At 36.7% G+C, this 18,034-nt stretch overlaps 1 protein-coding gene across 4 annotated transcripts in view; it reads left to right on the top strand.

Annotated features, from left to right (window-relative positions):
- MYO16 (myosin XVI) overlaps positions 1-18,034 on the top strand; it is a 363,429-nt gene that overhangs the window by 191,630 nt on the left and 153,765 nt on the right. For all 4 annotated transcript variants that reach the window (XM_058044965.1, XM_058044966.1, XM_058044964.1 and 1 more), the window contains exons 11-15: positions 243-353; positions 3,064-3,129; positions 5,876-6,003; positions 10,822-10,927; positions 12,773-12,890. In XM_058044965.1, coding sequence (XP_057900948.1) covers positions 243-353; positions 3,064-3,129; positions 5,876-6,003; positions 10,822-10,927; positions 12,773-12,890 — 529 coding nt within the window. The remainder of the gene's footprint in view (positions 1-242; positions 354-3,063; positions 3,130-5,875; positions 6,004-10,821; positions 10,928-12,772; positions 12,891-18,034) is intronic.

Below are 18,034 nucleotides of genomic sequence, written 5' to 3' on the forward strand. Positions count from 1 at the left end.
TCTGGTATCTTCTAAAGAGCCCATCAGACTCATGCAGTTATACACCATAACATTGACATTAATTTTTATATTCTTCTCTTGATTAATGATGTGGATTTATTGAGAGTCACAGCTTATCAATTTCCTAATGCATTTTTCCCCATAAATTCTAATGGTCTTGGTTTGTACTGTAGAGTTAGAACATTATGGTACAGAATGATTCACTGTGAAGCTACTTTATGTCTCTAATTTGTGTTTTCTAGATCAAGCTAATGCCTCCAGCTCCAAATGATGACCTGGCCTCTCTGAGTGAGCTAACAGACAGCAGCCTGCTTTACGAGATTCAGAAGCGTTTCAACAACAATCAGATATATGTGAGTTGCTATTCACCTATCAATAGTAAGCTTTCAAAAAAGACCAAAGAGAGAACAGGAGAAATAGGATTGCTATCATATTTACTGGACAGTAACCTGCTCCAAACTCATGCTTAGTTTTAAAAGGATGAGGGAATGTATGTGTGTGTTAGCCCTGCAATTCCTCAAGATTGTGTAGGAAAAGGAGAAATAAAAAATAGAGTATCACTTCAGACAGGTTTGAATAGAATTTATGTGTCTTTATTTCATGGAGGAAGTAAGTTGGTAAACATTGGTGAATGCATTTGTCATGAATGGGTGTTTTAAGGTCATTCCAATCACAGTGTGGTGGGGTGGGAGTGCACCACCATGATTTATAATCTTCCTTCTCACACCACCAAAAGAGCCTTCCATTTTCAATGCTATGTTAATTTAATAGAGCATGAGTACTGGAAATGTAAAAGAAATTAGGATCTAAAGAGCTTAGAATTCTGCATGGGAGAGTTAATTATTCATTTCTTCTAGCATCAGAGAAATAATTATATTGTTGTGTTAATCATCTAGATACCAAAAGAAATTTTTGTATCCCTGTCCATACCTTACCCATAATTTATTACTAACTTACTAAACAGCTGAGTGTAATGCAAATGTGAAACGAGTATATTATGTTTAAATTTATAAGTTGATTACACTATTTAGACTAAGGGAATATGGGGAACTGTTATGTTGCTGTGATGGGAACTTCAGTTTTAGGTGTTATGACATTCAATGGTAAAAAAAATCCTGGGGTTTGGAGTCATGGATCAAATGCTAAAAAATACTCATTTTATGAGTATTTATTTTTCTTTATCTCACTTTCAAATATACCAGATAACTTAAACTGAATTAATGAAGATCCACAGAGGAAGTATTTTATTTTAAGATGCTGAAGATTTCACCTGAAAGGATCTTGTACTCTGGAATTCTCTTAGCTTAATAGAATTTGTAGGAAGTAATCACTAGTGTTCTGCTCAACAGCAGCCACTGTGCTTTGGTCATGTCAGCTCCAGTGCTGAAGATGCTTGCATCTTGACTTGGTTCTTACACTTAGAAGGAAAAGTCCCAGCCAAAGTCCTCATTACCACTAAACACTTCCTGCTTCATCTTCTTTTTTAGCTTTATAAAGTTTCATTCTGCCAGAAAACCCAACAGTGAACTCAAGGTTGGTGAGAGAAGGGAAAGAAATTGATGCATTTTAGAAGAAAGCCAGTGCATTTACTATGAAAGACAATATTTTCCACCTCCCCAAATCACAATGATTCATCTTGAAAAAGACAACGTGGCTGGAACTGTTCACATGATGCTTTGCTGTCTGACCTCCTCAGAGACAGAAGTCTGGCAATTTCTGCATTCTAATAGCAGTAGCTATTTATGTGGAGTGAAAAGTATGGCAGCAAGATTGGCCTACAGTCTTACACTTAAGTGCATAGAATTGTAGAATGGTTTGAGTTGGAAAGGACCTTTAAGGATCATCTGGTTCCAACTCCCCTGCCATGGCCAGAGACATCTTCCAGTAGAAGATGTTAAACTCAGAGCCCCATCCAGCCTATCCTTGAACATTTCCAGGCATGAGGCATCCTCTGGGCAACCTCTTCTAGTGCCTCAGCATTGTCACAGTAAAGATTTTTTTTTCCTAGTAGCTAATATAAATCTTTTTCCTTTCAGCTTAAATCCATTTCTCCTCATTCTGTCCCTACAGTCCCTGATAAAGAGTCCCTCCCTATCTTTCCTGTAGTATTTCTCCCTGGAGCCTTCTGTCTCAACTTTCTCAGCCTATCTTCACAGCAGAAGTGCTCCAGGCCTCTGATGATCTTTGTGGCCCTCATTTTGCCCTAGCAGGTCCATGTCTTTGCTGTGCTGGGACCCAGAGCTGGATGCAGTGCTGCAGGTGGGCTCTCACCAGAGCAGAGCAGAGGGGCAGAATCCCCTCTCACAGTGCTTGTGGGGCAGCCCAGGCCACAATTGGCTTTCTGGGCTACAAGAGCACACTGCTGGCTCATGTCCAGCCTCTCATCCATCAATAGCCCCAATATGAAATAGAAAAATCTTGCAAACATTAGATGATTTACTCTTTCTGATATGGTCAGGATAGCTTTCCTAGATTCATGCTCATAAGTTCCTATACACATACACTTGCATAAAGACTTGCATGTGTATCAATTGCTCCATTTTACACCACAAGCAACATATTTTAATGTATTGGCTCTGGATAACCAGTGAAGCATTTTTAAATTATGTCGTCTATTCCATAAAAATCACTTGAGGAGCTTTTTTATGTGGTAGGCATGCCAGGAGTTAGACTCGATGATCCTTGAGGGTCCCTTCCAACTCAGCAGCTTCTGGGATTCTCTGGCTTTTTTTTTTTTTTTTAGTTTAGCAAGTGGTAAGCTACAAATTAACTTTCAAATAATCTACCAATAATATATGTAGTGCAATTTTTCTCTGCATAATTTTCAGTTATGAAGAATTCAATTTTATTACAAAAAATACTAATTAATTCTGTTCAAAATGTAAATTTAGATCTCAAATTCAAACTGTGGAGTTAAAAACTCAGAATTCATGAATTATGTTTAGCATGTTGTTAGCTAGATTTATGAGGCTTTGTTGAGAGTTCTTTTTGGAAGAAAGCCATTAACCTCCTGAAAAAATTAATTTGTTATTTAATAAAGCAATTATGCCTTCTTTTTTTCAGACCTACATTGGTGATATACTGTTACTTGTTAACCCGTTTAAAGAACTTCCTATTTATTCCACCATGGTAAGCATTCTCTTTTAAAAAGTTTGCAGATATTTTTTCACAATTCATATAGTTCATTTGACCGGTCAAACCCCTAAAATTAATTAATGTATATGCACATTTTATAGGGGGGGCATCTCAGTTTTAATATTTTAGCAAAACCTTAAAAATTTCTTCCAAGATACGACTGCTTTTTCTGTGTCTTTCTGGTAAGACGGCCATTTCGATAACACTGTGAATGAGCAGGACCTCTTTTGGTTGTTTAAAAATAGTTCCTGATGACCTTGGTGGTTTCTGCTGCTGTCAAACTTATAGAAAAAGATGCATACTTCATACAGTGGTTGTTTGAGTTCACACCCCTTGCCCAAAGCATGATTATGGAGATAACAACCTTGGATGGTGCACAAAGGCTCAAAATGTCTGTCTGTGCTCCACACCAAGCTCCTCATCTTGGGCACTATAGAGATCAAAACGCTGAGCACCAGCTGAGCACTGCCCTGGGTCAGGCACAGGGAAGGGGATTGTGCCAGGCACAGGCAGCGTTTGGGCAAGGGGGTTTGAGCCATGTGAAAACATCCAAGTGTTTTGATTTCTCCTTCATCTTCACCCAGACATTTTAGAGATACAGCGTTGGTGTAACTTAATTTATCCTCCCCTCTTATCTTCTCATTGATGCACAGAGATCACAGAACTCAGCCTCCCTGGCAGGGAATGTCCAAATATGTCTATTTAACCTACAGGAATTATAAAGGGTTAAAAATTTGGGAAGCAAATTGTAATTTATGGCTGTTTGCTGCATCATGTGGCTTGGTGTGTAACAGTAGTAAATCTGAGAGAAAGAAACACAGTGATGTTCATGGCAGAAGCAGCAGATTCTAAGTAGTGAGTCTGAATTTATTGCTAGAAATGGAAATCATCCATCATCCCCAAGGTTTTAGATGATGGTATTTCTTCCTGGCACTGTGTATTTTATATTGGATACATGATCTTGTGCACCAAGAGAGAACTGTAAAGAGGAAGAGTTTACATATTAAAATGTTTCCTGAATGTTTGCTGCATCTTTACTTCTCTGTGATAGATCTATTTAATTAAATTAATCATGAGGCACTTTTTTGTCCTGTAATTGTTTGGGTCACCTTGGGTAATAATTGCTTTCACTTCATCTTTGTAATCTGCAGACAATTGTGCAGGTATTTCCCACATGATCAAGAAACCATGGCTGTAAAACCACTTTGTTTTTGAAATGCTATAGTATAGTGCAGCAGCTTAGCTGATGTTGTATTAAAGTCTCTGTTAGATGGTCTATGTATTAAAGTAATAAAAAGTGATGAGCTCAATTCCTCACTAAATGCTGACATGCTATATGATGTGGCTCATTAGTTAGCATTTTTTTTTCAGGTATGTAGTTTGTTAGCTGTCAAAAAGAAAAGGAATGCAAACATGTATTGAGCATGACACTATTTTTGGAACAAGGATGAAGCAATGAAAATATTATAATCTATATCTTTTAATAAGAGCCACATTTTATGTTTCCTTCTTTTTTAAAAAAATAATATATATAACTTTTTGACAGAAAATTTTGTTATTGTGCAGTGATTGCCCACACTTTCTTCCAATAGAATACTACCAAAATAAATATTTTATAAGAAATCATTCACTCTGAGATGACATAAAGAATCACACATTAATGGACACTGATGTACTTTGCTCCTCATGAAATTCCATGTAATTGCAAGATGACAAAATTACTGCTTTTCTACATAGAAATACACTGTACAACTACGTTGCACATTACAATAGCATTATACAAGGAACATGCAAGCACAATTTTGAAGGTATCATAGTGACTGTAGAAATGCTTGAGCTGTGGTCTTGCTGCTTTGTTACATTCCTGCAGAATTTACTTGTGCCCAATTAGGACAAATATATTCTTGAAGTTCATGTTAGAAAAATACATAAACTTGCCACATTTTGCATTGAGCATACTTGTGTGAAGGTTTTTCTTTGTACTTTGTGACATTCTGAAATGATTCCTGGAGAATTGGTGTGGATTTAATCCTTTTTGTCTGGTAGCCCTTAAGGCCTGACTGAGAAGATACCGTGGAGGATTCATTCAGCTTCACTGTTGTAGATACTACAGGATTAAATAGTTTAGTATCTAATTAAATAAGACAGCATGGGACAGAAAGGGGCAGAAAGGGGTGACATATCAGGATATCCTCAGAAAAAAAAAAAAGAAAAGAAAAAAAAAGAAGTGGTTTCTATAACAGATAATTGGATTTACTCCGGCTTTAAGGGCAGTACATGTTGCCAGCTATGTGTTTCAGGAGTTATTCTATATTGCAGAGAGCCTATTCGTAGAAGACTGCTCTGCCATGTAATAAATTATTAGTTTATAACTTATTCCTTTAACTTTTCATGGGAAGTTCATATTTAATTTTGTAAATTTTCAAGTCAAGACATTGAAAAACTATAAATGTAAGGCATTAAAAAGTAGCTTACTAGGTTTTCTTTTACTTAATGGACAAACCAGCACTGTTAAGTCCTCTAGTTACGTTTCATTTTGTATCTTAATTAGACCTTCTGTGTTTAAAGATCTATTTTCTGTAATTAAGATTTTCATAGTTGTTGTAAAGGTATCGCTTCTGTACATGGAGAAGTTCTGTTCATAATGCTTAGAAAGCTTTACAGAAGATCCAGGATTAAAGGGGTGAAACATAACTGTTTTGAAATGCATTTATCATTTTAATTTTCTGCAATTTTTCAGGTCACTCAGCTTTATTTAAGTAACTCTGGAAAACTGTGTTCCTCACTTCCCCCACACATATATTCCTGTGCTGAAAGAGCTTACCACATGCTATTCCAGGAGCAGCGTCCCCAGTGCTTTATCCTCAGGTGAAAATTTATCTTTCTATTAATTAATTTGTACCTCCTGCCTTTCAGCAGTTTCCCTTGGGCCTCAGCAGTTGAGATTTCCATTTTATTTTTTCTCTAACTGATTTTTTTTCTGTGTACTGATCTCTGTATCATACATTAGAGCAAAATAGAAATGAAAAAGGTTTAATTACATCTCAAGTTCATAAATTCTCTTGGGCGATTGCCCCTCCATGTAGCTGCATCTAATTAGGAACAAGAGTTAATGGTAAAGAATTCAAAACTGCTGTGTGTGTTTGCTGATATTACATGAATCAGGATTAAAAACAGAATCTATTGACAATAAAAATGATAAGTCCTTGACTAAATTATAAACCTCTGTGGTGAGGCGCCTGCATTGGAGCATGCAATCTGCCTCTGTTTGTGTGACCATGAGTTTGTTCTTTAGTTCTACAAGCTCAAAATAGACTTTAAAATGGACTTTGACCCTTACTCACAGTGTTGTTTCACTGATAAAAAATTTCAAGATTGTGAGTAATTGTATTAGTAATCTGTGAAAAAAGTTTCATCCAAATATGCTGGTTTTATAATGGTGAAATTTGGCATTCACCTGGAATGTTTTAAACAAATCCTCAAATCTATTAATCCTTTTAATAAATAAATCCTTATAATAAATCCTTTTAATAATTCCAGTCCTTTTCTCAAACTCTTTGAAAACAGTGAGAAAACAGTGAGTCTGGTGAATTTGATGTACTCAGTCAAAGAAATGTGTTGCTCAGTCTCATCCTTTTTCAAGATTTTCACTCTTTACATACTTTCATATCTTGTGAATCTTTAATCTTAAGATCCTCCTTGGGATTAGAGACTCAATGAGATTTTAAAAGACCTTTGAAATCATCGAGCCCAACCTTTGACTGAACACCACCTTTTCAACTAGACCATGTCACTGAGTGCAGTTCCAGTCATTTCTTGAACAGCTCCAGGGATGGTGACTCCACCACCTCCCTGAGCAGCCCATTCTAATGTCTAATCACCCCACCTGCAAAGACCTGATGTCCAACTGTCCTGCTTTAGGGTAAATTTGGGAGAAAACTTCTAAAGGGGTTCTTCTTGAAAGCAAGTTCAAGTGGACGCTCCCCCCAACTGGTTTGGGAAAAGATTTCTTTGGAGAAAAGTGAAAAAAAAAGTTTATTTTTGTTAAATTGTTTAACAGGCAAAGCATTCACTAGCACAAAATGTGAATAATATAAAACAATAAAACCTCTTGTCACTCTGAAAAGATGACAAATTCAGAAAGTCCCCTTGGTGGGCTGTAGCTCAGCTCACTCAGTCTCTGATCAGTCCCTGCAGTGCTGGAAATGCCGCGGCCCAGGCCCAGCCCACTGGGCCACAGGTGCAGCTGCCGGTGCTCTGCTGGTGTTCAGCCCAGAGCAGGTTCAAACAGTTCCAAGAAAAGAAGAAACAACAGTCCAGGGAGCTTCTCTGCCTCAGCTAGCTAAAACTAACCAAAAGCAAAGGAGAGCTCTGTCCCACTGTCTGCCTGTGCTGCCGATAACACAGTCCAGGAGAAAGATACAGGGGAGCAAGTGCAGTCCCTGACTACAAACTCCCACCTTCACTCTTGGAACCAGCCTTAAAGGTGTAAAACTTATTTCTGGGCTAAACCAACAAATGGGGATATGGGCATCATAAAGTCACTCCAGGGCACCTAAACCTCCCCTGGTGCAGCTTGAGGCTATTTTCTCACTGTTTTGTCACTGGTTGCCTGGGAGAAGAGGCCAATCCCCACCTACACCCTCCTTTCAAGCAGCTGTAGAGAGCGATCAGGTCTCTCCCAAGCCTCCTTTTCTCCAGGCTAAACACCCCCAGTTCCCTCAGCCATTCTTCCTAGGACTTGATGCTCCAAACCCTTAAGCAGCTCCATTGCCCTTCTCTGGGCTCCCTCCAGCACTTGAATTTACATTCTTGAAGTGAGGAGACTGGAACTGGACACGGGACTTGAGGTGCAGCCAGATTTGTTACCCTTTTACATTTTTTTCCCCCAGTCACTTCACATCTGATCAAAAGCTCACTCATTGAAATACAGCATTTTACAACAGGAAAGCATTTAGCCAAATCACTGGAGCACCTACTATCAATTATTTGCAATTATTTTCAGTTTTTAGCAAGCCAGCTTTATTCATGTATGATTAACACCAAGAACTGTCTTTGTATAAACTTCTAATGGAAATTACGGAATAAAATGATATTATTAGTTATGCTGTTAAATAGCCAGTAGGTGGACTTTTCAGTATTAGCTTCTTTCTGACTGCATTTTGCTCCTGCTTTTCAGAATATGAAAATACATTAAGCACTGACAAGAGAAGTAAAGAGCTGTCCAGGGAGCCTAAATATAGCCCTGTTAAGAGCTAAGGATCCTTAATAAATCAAACCAAAGATTTATGGCATGCTGATTGCTAATTTTGTGAGTCAAAAAGTCATAATGAATAAATAAAATGAAATGGTCTAGCTTGTTAACAGTCAGGAGTGTCAATATCCAATGATACTGTTGTGACATAAATCACATATTTAAGCCAAATAATCTGGAATGGGGAGAAGTCCTTGTATTTTACAATGGAATTCATTGAAAGCTTTGGATTTCCTCAGTTTAGCATCACTAAAAGCATTCTGTTCAATTTAATTTTTTTAAGTATAATTCCATGTGTTTTAAATGCAATGGGCTCCTGCAGTACAGTTACATATTTGTATTGAAGCATTGTTTAGAAATACACTGTCCAATTCAGCTTAATTTTAGAAATATAACTTCCAACTAAAATGAAAGATTGATCAGTTACAGATTGCTGATAATACAAGACTCATTCTTTTGTATTTAACAGTTTTGCTTGCACATATTTGTTTCAAATCTAGAAACTTCAGTCACTGGGAGCAAGACTCAGTGTCTCACTTACCTACTCTGAAAATGGAGAAGAAATAAATTGTTCTGACCCCCAAAAGTGTGTAAACTTAGTCACTCTTCCCTGGATGTACCTTACTATATTAATGGGAATTTGGAGTAGTAATGCTTCCTGTAGTACAATAAGAGATTTGTTTCAGAAGTTGATGCAGAACAGCACACCTGTTTTTTGTTTTTTTTTAAATCTGGTGGAAATCCTATATGAACACATTCTGTCAGCAGTTTTCCATCACTTCTGATTATAGTTAAAGTACTGCAGGAGTAAGGGTTTTTTTTTTTTGTTAAGTATGGTATGAGTGTGGTATTGTTGGTCAGAACTGAAAATGAAGCACAAAAAATAAAACCCTGCCATTTATAACATCTGAAATGACAGATATATTGCTCCTTACAAGTTCTGTATTTTGTCATATTTTCCCTAAATAGATGATTTATAGAATTTCTTTACAATGGGGTTGTTGTTTACCTAACAGTAATGATCCAATCATGATCCACTGTTCTGAAATCATAAAGGTTTAGACAAAGATGCCTAAGATGTAGAAACTGGGGGTAAGCAAGTACTTCTCAGTACTTGCAGAAAGAAATTCTTAAAAAGTGCCTGGGGTTGGCTACTTTCTGACTCTTTTATCTGGGCTTCCTTGATTAATTGTTTCCATGTGATGGCTCTGTCTATGCATAAGTCCCCCTCTATGCAATATATATGATAATGGATGAAAGTCCAAATGCTGCAGATTTGACAGTTGTAGCTTCTTTAATTCCCCTGGGTGTATAATGGGTCATCTTCTTTGCTTCACATGACTTGGTATTTTCACACTTTCAATTGGTCTTTTTCCTAACAAATTTAGATTTTAATTTTTTTTCTTAATTTTGAAACAGAACTTATTTTTTAATTATTTGTAGTATTTGAAGAAAGAAGTTTTGAGCTGTAATTAAGGCTGTATTAACAAAATATTTATAAAGCAATAGTAGGAAACAGGCCCTCCAGCAGGTAGTTACAAAGAAAAGCTAAAAAGCCAGAGGAGGAAAGGTGAGAAAACTTCATCAACTTCCTTCCTAACTAACTAAACTTCATGTTTCTTCCTGGAGTCTCACCAAAATTTCCCCTCTTTCAGTTTGTACCATTATTTCTTGTCCTGTCACTACAGTTCGTGACTAAGAGTCCCACTTTGGCTTCCCTGCAGGGGATTTTGCTTATTTCCTCCATGCCACCACTTTTCTATTGTTTCTTTCAACATTGGTCATTCTATTGCCTTTCACCCTATTTACTCACCCTATACACTTTCCCTGTCAGAAATTCTCATTCTTTTGAATATTTATTCTACACCACAAACCAGAAATCACAGCAATCTAGATAGAATCACTAAAGTCAGAATGTACTGCAGAAAGCAGGCAGGTTGTAAAATCAATCAACTTTTTATTTTCCTTCCTGTTCCTTTTGTATTTTCTTTCCATTCTTCCTATTGTATTCTTCACTTTCAATGTCTTCTGATTCCCCATCATTACCACAACAGTAATTTCCCATCTGCAAAGAGAACCAGGCAGCATTAGTGAGCTCCTTTACTGGATGAAAGATAAAGGAAAACATAAAATCTGTGCTGTAAGTACCTTCAAAAAGACTTGAAAGCATTAGATTTGATTGGTTTGACCTGTGGTACAAGACAAGGTATCTTGACAGCTCTGACAGCCTTCATGTATATACACAGTCAGTCAGTCTGTCTCCTATGTTGTGCTCTTTATTTGTCATCTATAAACCTTCTGTTATTTGAAATAAAGGCTTGATGGAGGTACCTTCAATCCGTTCAAACAAAGCCAGCAGAGAATATAAATAGCATTTCAGTCGTGTAGCTAGCCCTGATTCCTCCCTCTCTCCCTTGCCTGTCTTCTTGCAGTGGAGAAAGTGGTTCTGGGAAGACTGAAGCCTGCAAACAGATAGTGAAACACCTCACTTGCCGAGCCAGCTGCAGCAGAAATGCCTTTGATACAAAGATAAAACATGTAAGTAGCATTCCGACCACTGAGTGGAATGAAGCAAAACCTTGGCCTCTTGGATAGACAGAGATATTTGAATTTTATGGGAAAAGGTGTCAGCTCTGTAGAAATTCATAAATGGCTTGTTTTCACCTTTGAAGTCAAACAAAGTTGGTTTTTTTTTTTTTTTCCATGAATGAAAATGGGATTGGGATTAAGCTCACATTGATCTGATAAGAAGCATCTTCAAAGTGGAGATAGTTTGTTTCTGTGTTTTGGTGACTTTGAAAATCAGTGTTGCAGTGAATAGGAAAAATTTCTGTGATAAGGAACTGTTTCTTATACATGAAATTAATTGCCTTCAGTAAATAAATAAATTTGCCTGTATGGTATTTTATGGACAGTATAAGTAGTGTTGAGACATCTGAAGTAACAGTATGCAGGAGAGAAACTATAAACTTGCAGGAGAACTACAAGGATTGAATGAAGTCATATGGCTCCATATCTGTGTACTGAATATATTTAAGAAATAGGTAAGAGTTCTGAATATTTTTTCAGTCATAATTAATTTCCAAAATATATACCCATATTTAATTCCTTAGAAAGGTTCACTCTGAAATTTTAAATTATGCTGAACGCTGGATTGCCAATTCAAATTTTTTAAAGAAATTACCTTTCCTGATGAAACTTCTCTTCTGAGATACCAACTCAGAGACAGCTATCAATGGGTCTTAATGGAGGTGGAAGAGCATTATCAAATTTTGGGTATAGAAAGACCCTTAAAATCAAGCTTAGATGGGATATCTGACTTTAGATGGTAAAGGTATTGGATCCCATCTATAGGGAATAGAGTAGAGATTCTAATTTAGTGACCTTGTAAGGTGCCCTAATGAACACAGTTGTCTGGATTCATTCCTGCTGCAGTTATGCATAGCACATTAAATTAATAAAGTTACAGAGGTTAAAGCAAGTGCTGAATTAGTCTAAAAGCAAACACATACTAAACAGCACTACTGGAGTGGAACTGGAACCAAAACTTGGCTGGCTAGTTTTCTGCTGCCACCTACTGCACAGACATCTGGTTTAATTAATAATTGTGAATGGTTTAATTTTTAGAGCTTCTGTACCACTCAGTCACCCTTTCCCTTCTCAGCTAGTTCATCCACCTTCGTGAGAAGAGTGATGTCAGAACAACAGTGTATATGCACCACATTGCAATCAGCTTCAAGGATGCACAGAGGAAAGTTCTGAAGGGAATCTGTCAGGGTGCAAACAACTAATTATACACAAAAAAAGCGAAATAAAATGGCTGTGACCATGAAAGCCTAACATGCAAATGCATTAGTGAGCCATACCATAAAAATGTCTGAATCTGCTTTCCCCTGCGTTTCTCACTAGTATAATCCTAAAATAATTCTATTTAAAATCAATAATTTATGCCATTTCTGACATTATATAAAACTTGTAAATTCCTTTGTTGGGTTATTAGTATTGACTGACTGTTGCTTCACAAGCTTTCAAAGATTTTAATATTTTTGCGAAGTATGCCAGCTCCAGGAATATGACTCCAGTCACTAGTATCCAAAATACTTGTAGGAACACTGTAGTGAACCTCCTAGCTTCATATGTGAACCTTTCACTTAAAACTTCCACTATTCTGACATTGATTTTTGGATTATATTTATTTTGACCTCTCTCACTTAAATTTCTATTTTGGAAAGAAACCTGCCAAGTATTTTTTAAATTCCAAGATTAAAAATTATCTTCTTTTTTCCCTCCAATTTATTAATCACAAGCAAACCTTACAGATGCTTCTTGAAATATCTTCCCATTTATTTCCTCTCTTTTTGCTTCTTTAATATTATTTTGCAGGTAAACTGTATCTTGGAGGCCTTTGGACATGCTAAGACACCTTTGAATGCTTTGTCCAGCTGTTTTATAAAGTATTTTGAACTACAGTTTTGTGAGCGAAAAAAAACATTAATTGCAGGTAAGTATCACTTAATCTGTAAATTTTGATGTCACACACACAGAGTGTCAGATCAGAGATCCCAGTGTGCCATGCACGGAATTGGACAGCAAGGGGTTCAAGGTGCATGAAAGAGGCCCGGGCGGTTCGGGAGTGTCAGAGGAACAGATTTCACAGCCTGTGAATTGATCTCTCGTCAGGAGTGAGCAGTGCCCTGTCCTAAGCAACCACAAGGTGGCAGGGAAAGACAAGAAACAAATGGACAACAGCAATTCCGTATATTTCCCAGGAGGTCGCGTTTTGTTTTATTTCACAGATCAACAAACTGAGAGAGCTGTGTAGTGCAACACTGTGAAATAAGAGTGAAAAATGGATTAAGTTGTTAAGTTGTGCTTTTGTGCCTAGTATCGTATTGGGTATTTTAAGTATCCTTTAAATTAGTTAGTAATATAATCTGTTTAGTAAAAAAAAACATCAAAAAAAACAAACAAAACCACTAACAACAACAAAAAAAACAAGCCAACAACAAGTATATTCTGTAATACTGAAATTAGAAGTAATTTATTTCAACTTAGAGCTTCTTTTAAGACAATTAGGAACCATATTGTTGTTTATTCTTCTTAGAGGCAAGATAGTGTGAAATTTGTTCCTGCTTTCAGAGTAAGTGTGAATCTTCTGATCCATAGTAAGAATTTCTTAGTTTAAAAAAAAAAAAAAAAAAAAAAAGAGACAAAACCAAAAACCTCCAAAAAAAAAAAAAAAAAGAAAAACAAGGAAATTGAGCAAACTTTCAGTTTGAATCTGAAAACTCTCTCTTCAAAAGCAATCAGAGAGAGCTTTCCTTTCTGGTCCACATAGGTCATCATAAAGCTACTCACTGTCAAAGCAAGGTATGTCTGCAGAAACAACTACACACAGTTTCCTACTTGCACTGTTCCTGGATGCAGAAGCTGTATGGCAAGACACACTTTTGGTCCAAGTAAATTAGATTCTGTTAGATAAGCATTTCCAAATCTACTCTCTTTTTTTTTTTTTTTTTTTTCTTTTGTAATTTTAAATGTGTTTGTGCTTTCTGAAAAGTTTCCTAAAAAAATTCTTTGGAAATCTTTCCAATTACATTTTCTTGAGACAGTTCACTATACTCTAGAAAATATGGTAGTTCCTTCATGGGAAATGTCACGCATGGGAATTTGCCAACACTTTTTTCTGGTTTGTTTTATAATGAGTGTAGGATAATTGCAAAGGAAATTCAAAACTAAAAATGTGCGATTTTGTTTTTCATTTATAAGCTCTTGTGGGAGGAATGCAAATTGAAATATACATTAGCATGGACTGAAGAGCATCTCAGTTCAGTTTGTAAAAATAAACCTCCATCTCTAAAGCTAAAATTTTATAGACCCTTTGTATTGTACCTATTTAATTTTAGTATGTTGTGTCTATAGAGACATGGGTTTATGGACAGCTTTACTCAGAACTGACAGTTTAATTCACAGCCACTGCCTGTGACAGGATCAGTTACACAGGTTCTTGTGTCAGTTTTATGATACACTGATTCTGTGGTTTTATGATTTTCAAGCCATAGGCATCAAATGAGAAAATGTAAAGGTAGTCAGGTCAATTAACAAATGTAAACAAATTACTTATCTACCCTGCTATTCCCCAATTATTTAGGAATTAATTATTTTTGCCAACTCTAAGGTAGCTTAAAGTTACATAATTTACGGTCAAGAGAGACGTGCCTTGCTACAGCAGTAGAAATGTGTTGTATATTTCTGAAATTGGTAATTGTTCCTGCTGTTTGATTTGCATAGTGGATGTTGCCATTTCTTGGCCACTGCTAAGCATCACATCTGAGTGAAATTGTCCCAGCTTTAGACCACCATAAATGAGAAAAGAATAATGCATATTGTCTTTGGTAGGTTTAAATTCCACCCAGGCATACTCTGTATTTATTTGCGAGATCATTTGCAGCAGTATTTACTGTCCTGCACTGTTTAAACATAAATGAATAATTTAAGTATGCAGAACATCTGATTTTGCTGAGCCCTGAATTTATAAGTCATTGATACTAATGGGGCTAAATATGTCTGATTTGTAAACAAAAACCCAAGTGGCACAAGGCTGCCTCCATCAAAGCGTTTAGGTGGTTTAAACTGCTCCACAGACAGATATTTCAGGTGGAGATCTGGAACAATTTACTAAGGCAGGGACATGCAAAGTACGTGTGCACACTTTTATTACAGAGAGCAAGCCCAAGGTGGCACTCCTTGTGTTTTGAGGGGACACCAGTGAAGTTTGTGACAACTTCTTATTCATGCTGACGTTCTTCTAGACCCTGGAAATGCTCTGACTTTTATCACATTATTATTCTTCTGGCAGAAAGTACAATGTACCTAAATAAATGAAATTAATTAAATGTTCCCCATAATTTTCATCATTAAATTTGATTTGTTCTTTAGCATAAACTGCATTTCTGCCATGATGTTTTGAAAATAAGGATGGAGAGTTTTAGTGTGGCTCTACTCAAAGCCAGTACATATATCTGAAGAGGTTTTATATAACACAAAGTTTTATTTTAGAACAAAAACTTAGAATAAACTGCAGGCCTGTGATTTCATTAAGTTTTTAAAATAAATTAAGAAATCAAAGATTGATCTTCTGGCAAAAAAAAAATCCTAGTGAATTTCTAACTCCCACAACATAATTATAGAAGACTGATTTTTTTTTTTTCCTCAGAATGGTCCTTCAGGTAAGTTGATATAATTCCTAAGGTGAAAATGAATGCCTCTATAAATTTCCTTAAATGACTCAGAAAGAAACTTAGGAAGAAAAAATAAAGTCTGAAAAATTTATTCTCCAGATTTTCTGCTTTGCTTTTCAGGCATTGATTTTCTCAGTCTTCACTTTTTGAAAACCAAGGACAGATTTTTTTTAAATTTTTTTTTTAGTTACATTGAAATGGACAAACAAACGTTTTCTTGTCTTTAGAAATAGCTGTGTTTCAGACAGCATGGTTTTTGAGAAGGAGCAATGTAGTTTCTAGGAAAGCATAGCTGAAAGACAGATTTCACTGGCCACACTTTGAATACAGAATCTGCTTGCTGGCTGTGTAGCTGCTGAGTAGATCAAGTGAGCTGTTAAAGGAAGTAAAAATTTGTTTGTGCCTGGAGGCACAATTACCATTGCACAAAAATGACAGACTTTGCTTTGTAACTTTATAAATTTTCTCCCTTTTATTTCGCACATAGATTAACAAGCATATTTCACTTTGTAGAAAAGCATACTACCATGATAATTTTCTTTATGACTCTTAGCACCGTTAAGATGATGCTGTGTTTGATTCTTGCTGATTGGAAGCTTGGCTTTTCTTAACAGCTCTTCCCAATGTTGGAGATGCTAGTTGAGATGGAATGTATTTAGCCTTATTAAAGTGCAGGTGACTTGAAGTACTTGGAAAAGGCTGAATTAATTTGTGTCATCTGAATAAGTGATGTTGCTCATCATTAAAGCTAAATGATAGATGACCTTTGGTAACATTTTTCCTGCTTGTATTAATCAATGAATGTTAAAAACACCTGAAGTGGTAGTTATAAAAGCCTTAGTGAATAATATTGCACACAAAAATGTGATTAAAGATTTGCAGTGAACTCTCTTCAAATTAATTGATGGTTGGATTAGTTTTACTGTGAAATAAGTTACAAGCACAATAAAAGATGGAAATCATCCTTCAGGTTCATCTATTCTGTTTTACGCTGTAGAAATGACAGCCAGGTAATGATTGATTCTGATTAAAGTGTGTGTCTGGGCCAGTCCTGCCATGATTGCATTGCTTCAATTTATAATGTGTTGCAAACTTACTGGAGCCAGAAACATACATGATTTCCCAAGTGTGCCTTTCTACTTCCCATACAAGTTTGGGTTTTTTAGTTTTTTCTATAGTGTGGCAGCAGAGGATTAGATGGATGATACACAATTTCTCATCATATTGATTCCATAATAGCAGCTCACTACTACATTTTGTAGGATGATTAAATGGGCCAGATCATGTTTCCTTGCTTCAGCAAGTCAGAGGTACAGCTCCTCTCTGTCAGTCCTGCTGTCTCTCAGCCAGACTCCCAGGCATGGTTTTGGTTGCCAGCAAATGTCAGGACATGTCTGTGCTGTGAGAGCATAGAGGATGTCCCTGGCTGATGTACCACTGACCTTCTGCACTCCTTAACTGGGATGTGTCCAGGATGGTTTGGCCTGTGCAGAGTGGTTCTTTGAGACCCTGCATAGTTGTATTTAGTTCATTGACAGTATTTAGCTGCTGAGGCCTTTCTCAAAACAATATGTTCAGGATTCACCCATTTCATTTCTCTCCCATCTATGCTGTGTTTCAGCAGTATTCTCAAAGGCTGTGTTCTTATACACACTAGTTCGAGTAACCTCAGGTTTGCTGTGTTTATTTCAACAGTATAAACAGAAACTTAAAGAACTTCAAAAGATAAGTGGAATTTAAAATGAAATGACCTGACAGATACAGATGATACAGCAATAACCTAGCAGTGGACATTAGCAATTGTATGGTGACAGGAGCTGACATTCTGCCTGCTGGCCTAATGCCTCATTAGGCTGGTGCAGCTACCTCTGATACACACTGTCATTCAACAAAATGTTTCACTTTGCATTAGGCAACAGCTGTGAGTCCAGAACTGGTTCTGAAAATATTGCTTTAATCCCAGCCAGCTTCAAAAAAGTAAAAAATGAGAAAAATTCTAGAAAGGTGCGAGTGGTATAAATTTAGAGAGCATACTTCCTGTGCTGCACCAATATTTACAATGACTATATGTTCAAGAACTACTTCCAATTCATGAAGAAAGGAGTCCTGAATGAGTTGGGTGAAAGCCAGGCTATAGTTTAATATTCTCATCTGCTTACTGGGTTCAAAAATATAGGTCCTCTGTTGCTGAGAAGTGCACCTTATGCTCTAAACTCAAGAGCCCTTGAGTGAGCCCAGGGTGAGGATGCTTGCAAAGACTCTGTGAAAGCTCTGCCATTCTCCAGATACTGAAAAGACTAGAGCTGCAGCAGGGACCGCGTCCATGTGGTAGAGGTGATCAGTTCTGTGTGAAGAGAAGTGCTTCTGGTCTTTGTACCACAGCTGGTGTTTAAATATTGAGAGA

The sequence above is a fragment of the Melospiza georgiana genome, chromosome 2 (assembly GCF_028018845.1).
Source record: "Melospiza georgiana isolate bMelGeo1 chromosome 2, bMelGeo1.pri, whole genome shotgun sequence".
Classification (NCBI taxonomy): domain Eukaryota; kingdom Metazoa; phylum Chordata; class Aves; order Passeriformes; family Passerellidae; genus Melospiza; species Melospiza georgiana.